The sequence below is a fragment of the Aquarana catesbeiana genome, linkage group LG02 (assembly GCF_042186555.1).
Source record: "Aquarana catesbeiana isolate 2022-GZ linkage group LG02, ASM4218655v1, whole genome shotgun sequence".
NCBI classification, from domain to species: domain Eukaryota; kingdom Metazoa; phylum Chordata; class Amphibia; order Anura; family Ranidae; genus Aquarana; species Aquarana catesbeiana.
Genome location: NC_133325.1, coordinates 194477121 through 194493309, shown reverse-complemented (window position 1 = coordinate 194493309; position 16189 = coordinate 194477121). Strand labels below are relative to the sequence as shown.

The following is a 16189-nucleotide window of genomic DNA, read 5'->3' as shown; positions in this document are numbered from 1 at the left end:
GGATCGTGATGTAATTAACCACTTCACATCCCGTATATAGTCATTTGATGTCCGCAGGAGGGATCTCCCATCTTGGGCGGGCATCATATAACATCCTGGGCTTCCGTCTGTGTGCCCGGCAGCCGCGATGCCCGCCGGGCACCCGCAATTGCCCATTAACCAAGCAGGACCGTGGATCTGTGTGTATAAAACACACAGATCCACGTCCTGTCAGGTGAGAAGAGACCGATCATGTGTTCCCAGTACAGAGGAACACCAATCGGTCTCCTCCCCTTGTGAGTCCCCGCCCTCTACAGTTAGAATCACTCCCTAGGACACACAGTTAACCCTTTGATCGCCCCCTAGTGTTAACCCCTTTCCCTGCCAGTGACATTTATACAGTAATCAATGCATTTGTATAGCACTGATCGCTGTATAATAGCCAATGATCCCAAAATGGTGTCAAAAGTGTCCGATCTGCTGCAATGTCACAGTCACGATAAAAATCGCAGATCGCTGCCATTACTAGTAAAAAATAAATAAATAAATAAATAAAAATGCCATAAAACTATCCCCTATTTTGTAGACGCTATAATTTTTGCGCAAAATAATAAATATACGCTTAATGCAATTTTTTTTTATCAAAAATATGTAGAAGAATACATATTGACCTAAACTGAGGAAATTTTTTTTTTGTTTTTTAAATTGGGATATTTATTATAGCCAAAAGTAACAAATGTTCGGGGTTATTTACTAAAGGAAAATCCACTTTGCGCTGCAGGTGCACTTGGAAGTAACGTCACTGTAGATCCGAGGGGGACATGCAAGGAAAATAAAAAACAGCATTTTAGCTTGCACCTGATTGGATGATAAAATCAGCAGAGCTTCCTCTCATTTCAGATCTGCCCCTTAGATTTAGAGCGACTGCACTTCCAAGTGCACTTGCAGTGCAAAGTAGATTTGCCTTTCGTAAATAACCCCCACTGCGTTTTTTTTTCAAACTTGTCGCTCTTCTTTTGTTTATAGCGCAAAAAATAAAACCACAGAGGTGATCAAATACCACCCAAAGAAAGCTCTATTTGTGGGGAAAAAAATGATAAAAAAATTTCATTTGGGTACAGTGTTGCATGATCGCGCAATTGTCATTCAAAGTGAGACAGCGTTGAAAACTGAAAATTGGCCTGTGGAGGAGGGGGTGAAAATGCCCTGTATTGAAGTGGTTAAATTGTAATTCAATTTACAAATACCATACTGGTGACCCCACAATAGGGAGTTTAATAAGACACGTGGTCACTCATTAAAACTAGAAGAAAAGAGGTTTAACCTTAAACTACGTAGAGGGTTCTTTACTGTAAGAGCGGCAAGGATGTGGAATTCTCTTTCACAGGCGGTGGTCTCAGCGGGGAGCAACGATAGTTTCAAAAAACTATTAGATAAGCACCTGAACGACCACAACATACAGGGATATACAATGTAATACTGACACATAATCACACATAGGTTGGACTTGATGGACTCGTGTCTTTTTTTCAACCTCACCTACTATGTAACTATGTAATCACTGACATTGGACATGTGATGGCTGGGTCACCCTCACACACGTGGCATTAGACAGACCTTCCTCTGCAGCTCCGAATGGGAAAAAATGCTGGACTCGAACTCCCCAGTGTCTCTGAGCAGCCCTCAACCAGCTTGCAGTAATGGACTGAGAGGAAGACTGGAAGGAATGGCAGCTGCTACACTACTGTGTGGTGTCCACTAAGCGATCCGATTAATGCTTAGATCTCCCACCTCACCTGATAATCACCTGATAATCTGTCACTGACATGTGCCTTGCCTTTTTAAAGCTGGAACCCCCCCCCCCCTCCCAGACACCGGCATCTTCCTCTGTCCCTTCTTCCTCCCCCACTGCCACTCCTTCCCTCAGCTCGCAAGAATCATTCATGACGTTTCACACTACCAAAGAGAGAGTGCCAGCCTGTGGCTGCGCCCTCGGTGGCAGTGTGCCCTAGGAAGCTGCCTAGTTTGCCTAGTGGAAGCACTGGCCTTGACTGTGACCTGGATGAATGAGAATCTGTACAGATATAAATATATATAAATAGAGTTTTATGTTTACCCTTTACTTTCCAGCCCCTTAGGGGTTGATTTACTACAACGGAAGTGTGCAAAAGCTGGCGCAGCTGTACATGGTAGCCATTCAGCTTTTAAATTCAGCTTGTTCAATTAAGCTTTGACAAAAAAAAAAATCGAAGCTGATTGGTTTCTATGCAGAGCTGCACCAGATTTTGCACAATTCAGTTTTAGTAAATCATGGTTTCTATGCAGAGCTGCACCAGATTTTGCACATTTCAGTTTTAGTAAATCAACACCTTAGTATACTATTTTTTTTTTTTTTTTTTACAAACGACAACCAAATTTAAATATTTACTATTACGCTGTCAGAACAAGGCTTTACTCATCACTATATGTATAAATATATTTATGTAATGTAATCTTACATTGCATAATGAAATGTACTTCTTACCCCATTATGTTTGCACATTTCAAAGCTATCTATGTAATATAAACTATACTGTTTATTATAGTATCTCTTTCAAGTTTTAATGCTATTGAAGAAAATTCTGCAATAATTTATGTAATAAACACAGTGTTTTATCATTGCGGTCTGCTTGTCAAATTCATTGGCAATGGAAACATTAAAACCTAAAATATTTAGTTATGTACAAGACAAAATAAGCATTTTCAAAGAATTATTGATCACTGGGGAATTGAAGATATTATGAATCATTAGTTTTAGTGTTTAATTAATTCAGCCAAGGTAAACATCTTAATAAAATGGAAAGGAACAGCAACTGGCACACACATCCCAGCTATAAATAGAGATGAAAGCTCTGAAAATATTGAAAATATTCTGCAGATGTTGTAGAATCATCTTCTGTATCAAGGATGCAAAGGAATTTGTATCAATGATAGCATTGTATTAACCTGCATATACAGTAAGCTGCAATTGTGCTCAAATAACAAGGCACTTCTATTTTCAAAATGTATCAAAAACACACAATTCATCATTAAAAAAAAATAAAAAAAATCATTCATTTAAAAGAAAAAAGTATATCTACAATCAAAACTTTTTTTTAAAGGAGAAAAGGATTTTGCGCTAGGGCCCAAATAAGACCAAAATAAGCAGCTAACACTATATTCAGATACAAAGTATACAAACACTCTATATAAAAAAAGATATATATTACAGTATATGGTGAAAAATAATACAATAAATAAATTTAAATTGCAAAAAATAAAAAAAAACAAGAAAAACTATATATATATATATATATATATATATATATATATATATATATATATATATTTTATATATATATATATATATATATATATATATATATATATATATATATATTTCACATTTATACAGTATGTGCAATAAATAAATATTTTAATGACTATATAAACAAAATAAATAAATAAAAGTCAATGGAAGAGCTTATAGAGCAAGATAAAAAAACATTCAGTTTAATTAGGGGAAAGCCTCCTGATCCCATATAGAAGGCACATCACACCACCTCAGTGAAAGCAGATGAGGCTTACCAGAGCTATAGGATCACTAGCATAACGGTCAAAAACACTTGTAACACTCCGAGAGATTATCACAGTAACACTGTCATCAGAATGGGATGAGATGTCATCAAAATCAGTCTGTCACTCCACAGAAACACCAATGTTCATACATATGGGTCTCAAGACCATTTGCATATCACACCGCAAAAAAAAGGAAAAAATATGCTCCATAGTGAAGACCAGAGATGAAATATGAAATTTATTCGGACAAATGTACTTACATGAGTGCACTTCTAACTAGTAAAACGTCCATCCACCAGATACAAAGATGGCCATGATCAATTGCGCGTGCATGGTTGGCATGTGTTCTGGCTCCACCCTATGCGTTTCGTCACAAATGTAATTATAATATAAAATATAAATATTTTGATATTTTATTGTTATTTTTATTTATTTGCTGTTGGTTTGTACTGTGCAAAGCCCATCCATGAGCACCTTACTTCAAAAGATAGTTATAAATCGGGGCAGTTACCATTTTTGTATACCCTGCTTGCTGGATTTGGTGTGGAGACACAATGAATGCCTTCAGCTGCAATTGTACTCTTGCTGGGCTTCTAATGTGTCCTTGCGCCTTTAGGGCTTCCTCTAGGCCCTTAATTTAGCCATTGCTATAAATGCTCCAATTTCGAGACTCTCAAATATAGGAGTTAGAACTGCACCTTGCAGAGGTGCCTTGATGAGGCACTTCAGCTTCCACATGTAGTTTGCAAATGTGTGCAACTAAAACCTTGGTTTTAAAGGCAAATTGTTAGTGCCATTTTTTTTGTTTGTTTTTGCTTGATTAGTCCAAATTTAGCTTGTATGTCAGAAAAACTTAGTAACTTAGTAAATCTTTAACAAACATCACATTCCCTATATTTTTCCAGCTCAGCAATACACTGAGACAGAAGCTTGTATATTTCAAAGACCCAAAACCCAAACACAAGTGAAGTGACTTTGCAAAAACCTATACATTGGGAAAAACGCTATAGGGAAAAGAGGCACTCTTTCTAGGATAGTGAGGTGCACATTTTTGGGCAGAGAAGACAAATGGTTCGCAAGTAGTGTGAAAGAGGCCATCTACATAAAACTGGAACAACCATCTCTGGACAACATTCAGGGCCTTTAACATACTTCTGTAGTGCACCTATATAATGTCATTTTAATATTTCTACTTCAGTGATTTGACAACTATTCATATGTTCAGCCATGGAACTAGAAGAACTCGCACCTACACAGACTTTTACATCAAAGATGTGATTAGGTAAGTAGATTAGTGTGGTTCCACAACTTTCACACCTCTCATCTTTTCTTTGGTCAATCAAAATCTGCCTGACATATTCCATGGTGAATGGATTAGGGTATCTACCAGCATAGATATAAATGCTGTTGTATGCTTCTTGGCACTCATTAGAGCTAAAGACATGGCTTGGATAAGCTAAAAATGTCTTCAGCTTTACAGAACAAGTGCAGTTAATTGTGACTAACTACTACAAGTTATACCATGATGACCTGGATATATGAGAACATTTACAGACTAGATTGTATAATTTTTGGATTGACCTACATTTTTGGCCATTCTTGCCCTTAATTTGTATCTAATGTATGGATGTTATGGTGCATGTAATCTCATATCTTGAATGCATTTTCGATAAACTATTTAACCTATGTAGGCTGCAAAGGTCCTCCACTATTGCTTCAGTGCTAAACCAAACATCTAGAAGTACTGGCTATTCCAACAAATATACTAACTGCAGACATAATTTACAGATCCTAAAGTGGAACCAAACCCTTTTATTTAACTGTTTATCAAAACAGGTAAACATTTTCAAAAAAGGTTAATAAATCTTTAATTAAAAACACCAATGTTGTTTTCAGCAATGTTTTTATTTACATTCTGCTTATGAGCATATGTTCTGGCATTCCTTGAAGATCCCTTTGAGGTGCTTTTCAGACACTTTTGCGCTAAAAATAGCACCTGAAAAGCTCCTGAAAACTGCTTCCTATTCATTTCAATGGATGCTTTCACACTGGGGCGGTGCGCTGGCGGGCGGTGAAAAAAGTCCTGCAAGCAGCATCTTTGGAGCATGTTTGGAGTGCTTACAAAAGCGCCTCAAAATGCCCCTCTCCATTGAAATGAATAGGAAGCACTTCACTTGAAATGAATAGGAAGCACTTCAATAGCGCCTGAAAAGCACACGAAAAGTGCTTCAAAAGTGCCGCAAAATGTTTTTTTTTTTAAACCATTTTTTTTTTTTTTACCATTAGACATGTGACCTCACTTTTTTTTTTTTACCATAAGACATGTGACCTTGTGCACCTCTAACGCCGCAAAAGCGCCGCAAAAACGCTCAACGTTTTCGTTTTTGAGCACCTCAGTGTAAAAGGGGTCTAAGCGATAACTGGTACAGGTGCCAGTGTGATTATGTCAGCACTCAACCAATCTTTCAAGCCCATAGTTGGTCATGTGTGCAACACTATTTCAACTGCAGATCTAAATAGAGGCTAAGATGACACCATTCAAGGCAGAGGCTTAACTAGAACCTTCAGGGCCCTGGTGCAAGAAACCATGAAGGGCCCCCCTTACCCCTGGCCGGGGGCCCTTCCCTCCAAGCCCAGGGACCCTCCAACTGACCCCGGGGGCCCTTTATTATGGTCCCGTAGCAGGACTCTTTCATATGTTCTGCAGCGAACCCTCTTCTTGCTGCTTCCTGCTGTCACCCCACCCCCATGGTGGTAAAATGTCAGGGCCCCATCTCAAGTCCAACCTTTTCAGTAGTTCCGCCACTGGTTTCAGTAGTTTTTTATTTGTCACATGGTGTTAAAAGACCAGGCCAGGAGTACACTATTCAGTACTCAATTACCTCAGTGAGGACACAAAACTAACATCAACAATCCAGCCCTTGCTGTACAGATGGGACCTGCAAAGATACCAAACACCTCTCTTGTTCTTGTATCATGCTCTAACTGCAGATTGGATAAGCTATATTCAGAAAAATAGTTATTTGCCTGGAAAGGCAGTTATGGCAAGTCAGAAACTTAGTATCCTAACTCAGGGCTCACTTCTTCACAGTGTCAGTGCTGTCTCTAGAACTTAATTCTTGAGAAGTCTCCCTTCATGCTGGTAGCTCCAGGCATCTGTCCCCAGGGTCTCAATGCAAAACTGAGGCCCTTGAGACAACATGACATAAGACTTATGGCACATTTCAGGAGAAGGGGAACCCATATACTCCACACAGCAGCAATGGTGGCCCACTGGTAGGCTAACTACCCCTTTCCTAGAGAAAGCCCACTGCAGAGAGAGAGCCCACAAATGTCCAGTCAGGTTCAGATTGGCAGTTTAGAAACTTTACTTGTTCAGGAACTTGGCAACAAAACAGAATTTCTTCACAACTTCTTACACTGCTTTCCACATTGTGGCTCAATATGACAGTTTAGTAAAACACTATATCAAATGGGGAATAGTTACATAGTTTAGTTACATAATTTATAAGGTTAAAAAATACACAGACAGACACAGAAATACACATTTTCTATGTAATCAATACATCAACTTTTGTACGGGCTATCCCTCCTATGGATGGAATCCGGAAAAAATTATGTGTAGTGTTGTGTGCACTGTTGTCAATTTTTGCACTTAGGTAAATTTGGGAGGCTTGGCCTCTGTAAGTATAAGTGTATTTAATAAACTTTAAATAATTTTTATGGAACCAATTTGATTCAGATTTTCTGTTGCAAAAGTAGCCACCTTCGGAATCCGGGTAGGATTACCTGGTTTCATGTATATGCTAGTCTAGTTCTTTTAGCTACAGCAGCAGCACCCTAAATAGGTGTTCTATATTCGAGATTTTTATGATACCCTTTATGGGTTTTTTTGGTTTAGCAGGATTTGCTTTTTGTTTCTCCTCTCTTTTGTGTTTATAAAAAATACACAGGTCCATCCAGTTCAACTTATGTGTGTGTGGATTTTATCCTCTAACTATTCTTATAGCCCTGTATATTTTGCTACCTGAGGAAGGAATCTACATTGTAAATATTTTTTGAATTTGTCGACACTCTTAGCTAGTAACACTTCCTGGGAGAGGGAGTTCCACACTTTTACTTCTCTAATGCCCTGTACACACGGGCGGACTTCCAACTTTCTAACGAATGGACTTGCCTACACACGATCACACCAAAGTCCGACGGATTCGTACGTGATGACGTACGACCGGACTAAAATAAGGAAGTTGATAGCCAGTAGCCAATAGCTGCCCTAGCGTTGGTTTTCATCCGTCGGACTAGCATACAGATGAGTCCGTCGGACAAATTTGAAACATGTTCCAAATCTAAAGGCCATCAGATTTTCGACCGAAAAAGTCTGCTGCAGGTCCGATGGAGCCCACACACGGTCGGATTGTCCGCCGGATTCAGTCCGTTGGACCAGTCCGGTCGAAAAGTCCCCTCGTGTGTACGCGGCATAACAGTTTATCACAGTTATTAGAGTCTTTTTGATACATTTGGAAGATGATGCTAAACCAGTGTTTTATAATGTGTAGATTTATTGATTTCTCTATTGAATTAGAGTATTTTTCTAGCTTTGTTAGCTTCCACTTTACATTGCATGCTAAGCTAAGTCTGTGATCTACAGCCACCACCAGATCCTTTTCCAACACAGGTATTCCTCTTAATGTGCATTTTGCATGTGAATATTTGGTACCCAAGGGCATCATTTTACATTTCCCATACTGAACCTCATCTGCCATGTACCTGCACGACCCCCTATATTATCAAGGTCTTCCTGTATTGATGCTACATCTTGTGCCAGATGTATTTCTGTGCATAATTTAGTATCATCAGTCAGCACAGATTTTGAGCTTTTAATTCCCAACTCTATATCAATAATAAACAATTTGAACAACACTTGCCCCAAGACAGAACCCTGGGGCACATAATTCACAAATTTAGACCATTGAGTCATTTATGACTACTCTCTGGACCCGTTCATGTTTCCTATCCTTGTACATACAATTTCATCAACTCCAACAGACCTAATTTTATAGATTAAATATTTATGAGGTATAGTATCAAATGCTTTCACAAAATCAACATAAACTAATGGACATCCACCATCCAATTTCTCAGTTACTTCATCATAGAATTATAACAAGTTGGTCCAACTGGGTACTCAATTAGTCACTTAAAAGAGGATAGTTTCATCCTAAAAACCCAGCAAAAGCAATTACAAATTCAGAAAGTTCCTTCCAAGAGTTCCCAAAAGATATAAGTTTAGGGATGATTTAACAAGGCACTATTTAACAAAAGCATAAATCTGTTTTCTTGGGAATATTTTTGTGTAGACACAAGTCCAATACAGTAACGTTTATCCCTAAGATTAAAAGGACACTCTTACTAATGAGTAATTGTTCTCCCATTACAAACTGAACAGGACTTTACTTTCCCTATCAGCAAAATAAAACAAACGTATTAAACAAGTTGCTGAAAGAAAAAGTTATAGACACAGCATTCTGCTATGTCTCTCCAATATGTGTTTAGTGGCTGTTATTCTGTCACAGTTTGTCTTCATAATTAGGCTTCTATGCCTGAAATATGATGGTACTTACCCACAGATATCGTCCATACAGCAATTATTTTAGCAAAAGCCTTGGCTCTTGAGTTGAAGCGGCTGTGATGGATAGGGTTTCTTATTGCAATGTACCGATCCAGAGAAATTGCGCAGAGGTGCATGATAGAAGCAGTGGAGAACAGTACATCCAAATAAATCCAGATAGGACACAGTTTTCTATGTAAAGGCCATTCATAATCTGAGAAGTAAAAGAAATAGATTTACATTATTAGAATGTTCTCATGCAGTTATCATTTGCACTGCTCATTTTATGCTTAATTCATAAGAAAAAGAATGATGTAGGAACTCAATACTCTGCCTGAGGCTTACAAGAATTAAAAGGTGGATATTATAGTTCTATAAAATGATAGTTCTATAATATGTTATACATAAAGTAATGGGTGCTACACTTCCTAAAATTTATCAGAGATCAGCTAGAGATGAAATGTCCTTATACAATGCTACTTAACTTGATTATTCAGGCAATAGAGAAAGCATGGGGTGCAATTTCTATACAAACATTTTAAAAGGGATTGTATAGATTTTAAATTTTATTAGCTATACATGTAAAAAATATCAGTTTGATCAGACCTTGTTTTTTGTGTGGTGAGATTCTGCTCCCTGCTGTGCACTGCAATATATTGGTTGTGCTTTACTATTCCTTCCCACAATGTAAGGCAGGCCATAGATGATGCGATTTGCTTTCCTGCAACCACAGTCAGTGTTGATGGGGGAATCCCTCCCACTGAACTATTGTGTTTTCCCAGCGGGGGGGGGGGGGGGGGGGGCACTGGGAGAACACAGTGATTATTGTTAGCAGTAGCTGCTGGCAATAATTGCATGCTAGAAATCTGACTTGCTAGTTGTACCCAAGTTTATCGATGGATAGACTTTGGTACAATCAGCCTGCTGAAACGGCCGAGATTCGAACCATCTGTGCCAGCTTAAGTCTACATATAGGTTGGCTTACTCATTGCAAACAATGCACTCCTTATACAGCTGATACTGTAAGTGTGGCCAGTCTGAAACTTCCAGATCTGCTGTTTGCAACTTGCCCAACGCTCCTTAATTGTACTCACCATAAAAGAAGTTATATTGTCCAATAACCTACTGTATATATGGATGAGTGTAACAATTATCTGACACCTTTGCTGTTTGATCACAAATTAATTGGTTTCAGAAGATATGATGAGTAGGCTAAATTGTTATAAGTTCATCCTCCAGCCCAAGCTCTTTTCTTTTTACTAATTTTCCATTTTAAATAGATGCATACATACATATACTATATTACCAAAAGTATTGTAACGCCTACCTTTACACGCATATGAACTTTAATGGCATTCCAGTCCTAACCCATAGGGTTCAATATTGAGTTGGCCCACCCTATGCAGCTATAACAGCTTCAACTCTTCTGGGAAGGCTGTCCACAAGGTTTAGGAGTGTGTTCATAAAGACATGGATGAGCGAGTTTGGGGTGGAGGAAGATGACTGGCCTGCACAGAGTCCTGACCTGAACTTGATAGAACACCTTTGGGGTGAATTAGAGCGGAGACTGCGAGCCAGACCTTCATCCATCAAAATCAGTGCCTGACCTCAGAAATGCACTTCTGGAAGAATGGTCAAACATTCTCATAGACACACTCCTAAACCTTGTGGACAGCCTTCCCAGAAGAGTTGAAGCTGTTATAGCTGCAAAGGGTGGGCCAACCCAATGTTGAACAGCACCGACTAAGACTCAGATGCCATTAAAATTCATGTGCCTGTAAAGACAGGCGTCCCAATACTTTTGGTAATATAGTGTAGATACATTAGTGCATTCCTTGTTTATGTTTCTTCTATTTATTTATAGTATAATTTTCTTCCAGCTATATGCTCTGCACTTTTCCTCCCATAAATAATCTTCCCAAAAATCTAACTGTAAGGCCAATGTTACATTTTGAGACTGAGACTAATAATGATTTCTGTTGTACTGAAGTGCAATATTTGTGTTCTTCTTATTGCCATTCAAAAAAGTGCAATCCTTTGCTGTCATCTGGGGATAGGAATAGTATGTAAAAAGGCAGTAATATAGTCATCAGAGGCTAGTATAAATCTGGAAAGGAAGAGCACACTATGCACTAGAGCTTTTTTTTTTTTTCAACTCAGCGGGCTGAACGAAAAAAAAACTGAAGAGCTTAGGAGGAGCCGCTGTATTAACTAACCGATGTTGGTACATTGATCTGCCCTCACTGAGCTATTGTGTGCTTACAGGGGAACTGCCCCCCACCAGAACACACCAGTCAGGGCTCTCAGCCATTGGCTAAGAGTGCTGATCAAATGCTGATCGGCAAACCTTTTTTGGTCATGCCCTTCGACAGAAGCCAGATGTTTGGCTGGCTTCTGTGGGAGCAACTTCAGTACATATGGGCCGATTGTCAGCCAATTTCTATTGAACCGGCCGATACCGCCCGATATTTTGCCTGTGTGTACAGGGCTTTACTCTTGGCACAGTCTTACCAATTCTTACTTAACATTTTGACTTGGTTAAAAAATAAAGAAGGTATTTTTTATTAACATAAAAAAACAAAAGAAAATGGAAAAGAGGAAAAGAAGTATGTTGTTATCGCCCATAGAGACTAGTCATATTTAATTTGGTATTTTCTGAAATGGATTAAATTAGTCACTATGCAAAAACTTTATTTATTTTTTTATATTCCTCAGAATGTGTAACATACATTTAAAAGAGCTCTTCCTTTCCAGATTTATACTAGCCTCTGATGACTATATTACTGCCTTTTTACATGCTATTCCTATCCCCAGATGACAGCAAAGGATTGCACTTTTTTGAATTCTATTGGCAAAACAAGAAATATTGAATGCCATTCACTGCTTTATGATCAAAAAGACTCCAGGAGGAATGGCTTACCGCTGGAGTCATAAAAAAGCACATGCTGAAAGCTTGGAAAAAAAATTTACTTTCAAATTATAATGATGTCTTTGAATGAGGTCAATTACCTCACTCTATGATAGAAGCACTAATTATTCTTCTGGCCAAACCAGGTAAAACTCCAGATAAATGTGAATATATTTGCTTGGAACCTACCAAATATTATTTCAGCATACTGTTAAATGTAATAGAAAATTGTGGCTTGGGGTCTTGTTTATGGGTGCACTGGGGGAAGTTGAGCACCCTTCTCATTGAACCCCCCCCAGTCTCTACCCTTTTCTTCAGCATTGTAAACTTGCCACAGTGGAGAGTTTTAGATACCTTGGTATACTCTTTCATAATGACATTTCAGAAATAATTGCCCTCAGTTTCCTTCCACCGGTCACTGTTGTGGAAGCCAAATTGCAAATCTGGTCCACTCTTCTATTGAACTTAATAAGTAGGATCAACTTCTTAAAATTGATGTATCTTTATATATATATGTGAGGTGTCTCCAGTTCTTATTCCCAAAAAGTTGAGGAATGGTTGACTTCCTCCAGCGACAATTACTACCGTTGCTACTGTGGCAACCATATTTAGGTCACTCAAACAATTTTGTAATTTGGTACATAGCATGACAGCCACCGCAATACAGTGTATGTTTCCTTCTGAAACTTCTATCCTTACCTGGCATAGAGCTGTTGCACTAATATTTTATGGTCAAAATTGTCCCTCACTGCATATGCCTTGTGGTTTAGTCCCAAACTTCAAAAAGTGTACGGACATCCAGACACTTACTGGTGGGTATTAAATATTTGTTGCTTCTCCTTCTTAATGGATCATTCATAATTTTTTAGTTCTTTAAAGACACTATATCTCCAATAAGGTGCTCTATAAATACCTTTTATTGTGACACACTGTTTTCAGGCAATTTAAATCTCTGTCAGTGACCATTCAACATACTTCGCTAAAAAGATCCCTCCCAATGGTGGGTGATCAAAAACCTGTATTCTCTGCTCCAAACTGACAGCCCTCAACCCTCCAACAAAGTTCAGCACATGTGGTCTCAATACATATCATTTCTTGCAGATGATGCATGGGACAAAGTACAACAAAAAATGTTTGCTGGCATTATAAGCACCATGGGCAGATTAATGCAGTTTAAATGTATTAATAGATTATATTACACTCCAGCTTGATTTATAAAGGTGAGACTAAGTACTCATAACTTATAGATCCAGACCTACTAAGAGTCTGTTTATTACTTCCTTACATGAAGCTTGGGCTTCACTGCTCCTTTTGCATATGATGTGATGCTTCTTGGCAACATCAGTGCCTTTACTTACAGCTCTTTTGCTAGGATATTGTTTTGATTGGTTTGTTTTTATGCTTGCAAGCCAATTATATTCCATTGGAAGGACACTCACCCTCCTGTTAACAAGTTGTTTTAAGTAGATTAATGGTTCTTTACCTAGATTTAGGTTTATTTTGTATTGATGGGGCATGTCGTGCAAAATTTACAAAGATTTAGCAACTGTGGCTGGAACGATTCCATAAAGGCAATATCAACTAAGTATTTATGTAAGAACTCTGAATGTACAGTGCTGCTTTGAGTTCATGTAGGCTATTTAGCCAAGTTTAGGGTGGGAGGGAGACTCCTGCAGGGTAAATGTGTAGTATGTTTGGTTGTTTGCCTGTTTTCTATGTTATTACTCCACCTGTTTGTCTGGAGCTGTTGTAATTGTACTGTGTTCTATTTCAAAGCATCTTTAAAACCTAAAAATAAAAACCTTAAAAGATAAAAGGGCTACGTTTGGAGATGCATACAATCATATAGCATAATGATCTATTAACAAAAACCTATTTGATGCAGTCTTGTGTTCATTTAAAGCTGTTTCTTTCATTTTCAGTCACATGGTGGATGAAGAGATATGTTTAAGCAAAATTACTGTATGTAACTGCAGAAGAGAGAAGAGACCAGACCCACCCGACTGTGATGTCCATTAGGACTGGCTGGACCTTGCTTTGTGCACTGGTGCACAGTCATGTTGGAACAGGAAGGGGCCATCTCCAAACTGTTCCCACACAGTTGGGAGCATGAAATTGTCCAAAATGTCTTGGTATGCTGACACCCTAAGAGTTCCCTTCACTGGAACTAAGGGGCCAAGCCCAACCCCTGAAAAACAACCCCACACCATAATCCCCCCTCCACCAAATGATTTGGACCAGTGCACAAAGCAAGGTCCATAAAGACATGGATGAGCAAGTTTGGGGTGGAGGAACTTGACTGGCTTGCACAGAGTCCTGACCTCAACCCGATAGAACACCTTTGAGATGAATTCGAGCGGAGACTGCGAGCCAGGCCTTTTCATCCAGTATCAGTGTCTGACCTCACAAATGCGCTTTTGGAAGAATGGTCAAACATTCCCATAGACACAATCCTAAACTGTGTGGTGCCTTCCCAGAAGAGTTGAAGCTGTTATAGCTGCAAAGATTGGGCCAACTCAATATTGAACCCTACAGACATATGCCTCGTACATACGGTCGGACTTTGTTCGGACATTCCAACAACAAAATCCTAGGATTTTTTCCGACGGATGTTGGCTCAAACTTGTCTTGCATACACACGGTCACACAAAGTTGTCGGAAAATCCGATCGTTCTAAACGCGGTGACGTAAAACACGTACGTTGGGACTATAAACGGGGCAGTGGCCAATAGCTTTCATCGCTTTATTTATTCTAAGCATGCTTGGCACTTTGTCCATCGGATTTGTGTACACACGATCAGAATTTCCGACAACGGATATTGTTGTCGGAAAATTTTATATCCTGCTCTCAAACTTTGTGTGTCGGAAAATCCGATGGAAAATGTGTGATGGAGCCTACACACGGTCGGAATTTCCGACAACAAGGTCCTATCACACATTTTCCGTCGGAAAATCCGACCGTGTGTACAGGGCATAAGACTGGAATGCCATTAACTTCCCTTGCGGTATGATTATTTCAGATTTTTGATGCTGAAAGCGGTACAATTATTTTGAATGAAAATTTTTTGTCCAAACAAGAGTCTAGTACAGTGGTCATCAACCCTGTCCTCAGGGCCCACTAACAGGCCAGGTTTGCAAGATAACTGAAATACATCACAAGTGATCTCAGTTGCTGTTCAGTGATTGCAGTATTCTAGTCTGCTTCTCCCCAAGGTAATATATAAAACCTGACCTGTTAGTCGGCCCTGAGGACAGGTTTGATGACCACTGGTCTAGTAGACATCCCGGGTATGATAAAGTTTGAAAAACAAAATCATAAATTATAATATAATAAATAATTATAACAAATAATAATATAATAATAATAAAAATTATTCAATAATGTAATCAAATCAAAAACACTGAAATTTGCTCAGTTGCAGAATTGTCACTGTCATTACTTTCAGTGTTTGGTGACGGATTTCCCCACAAATCACTATCACTCAATTCTGCAAGTGATTCTAATTTACTATCGCTGTTTTCTAGCTGGTCTAAAACCACTTTTGATGTAAAAGGACGGTTTTGGTTGCTATGGACAATCTCCAGTTTCCAGGCAGAAAGAACAGTATTTATAATATAAAACTGCCTGCAGGGCACTGGACAAACCACTAGGGATGTGAAATAAATTGATACAGTAATGTAATCTGTAAGATTACAGTGTACTGTATATGTATTGTGTTTTTTACTTTTTGAATTTGGCGCCGTTCTCCGTCCCTGTGCGTCGCAACGCTCGCAGGGAACGGAGCTCAGCGCTTTGATAAATCGAACGGAGGACGGCTCGCACACAGAGCGGGGAGGACTTCACAGGATCCTGGGGACAAGGTAAAAATATAGAGAGAAACTCCGCGCTCAGGATAGCAATAATATTATAACAATATTACCTACTGGCTATCATATAAGGATAAATATAGTGGCAATGTGCATGCCAGTGGTGAATGCGTGTACGAGAGGGTTAATTACCCTAATAATGCAGGCTCTATGCATCCATCCCAATGTGCAAAAAAGGAAAAATAAAAAAATTGTACAATACACAAATAAAAATAAATATTAAGTGAATC

The 16189-nt window shown here is 38.8% G+C and overlaps 1 protein-coding gene across 1 annotated transcript in view; it reads right to left on the bottom strand.

The window, feature by feature from the left end:
• Positions 1 to 16189, bottom strand: part of HTR2A (5-hydroxytryptamine receptor 2A) — a 75744-nt gene that overhangs the window by 44889 nt on the left and 14666 nt on the right. Inside the window, exon 3 of the mRNA XM_073614128.1 lies at positions 9198 to 9398. Coding sequence (XP_073470229.1) covers positions 9198 to 9398 — 201 coding nt within the window. The remainder of the gene's footprint in view (positions 1 to 9197; positions 9399 to 16189) is intronic.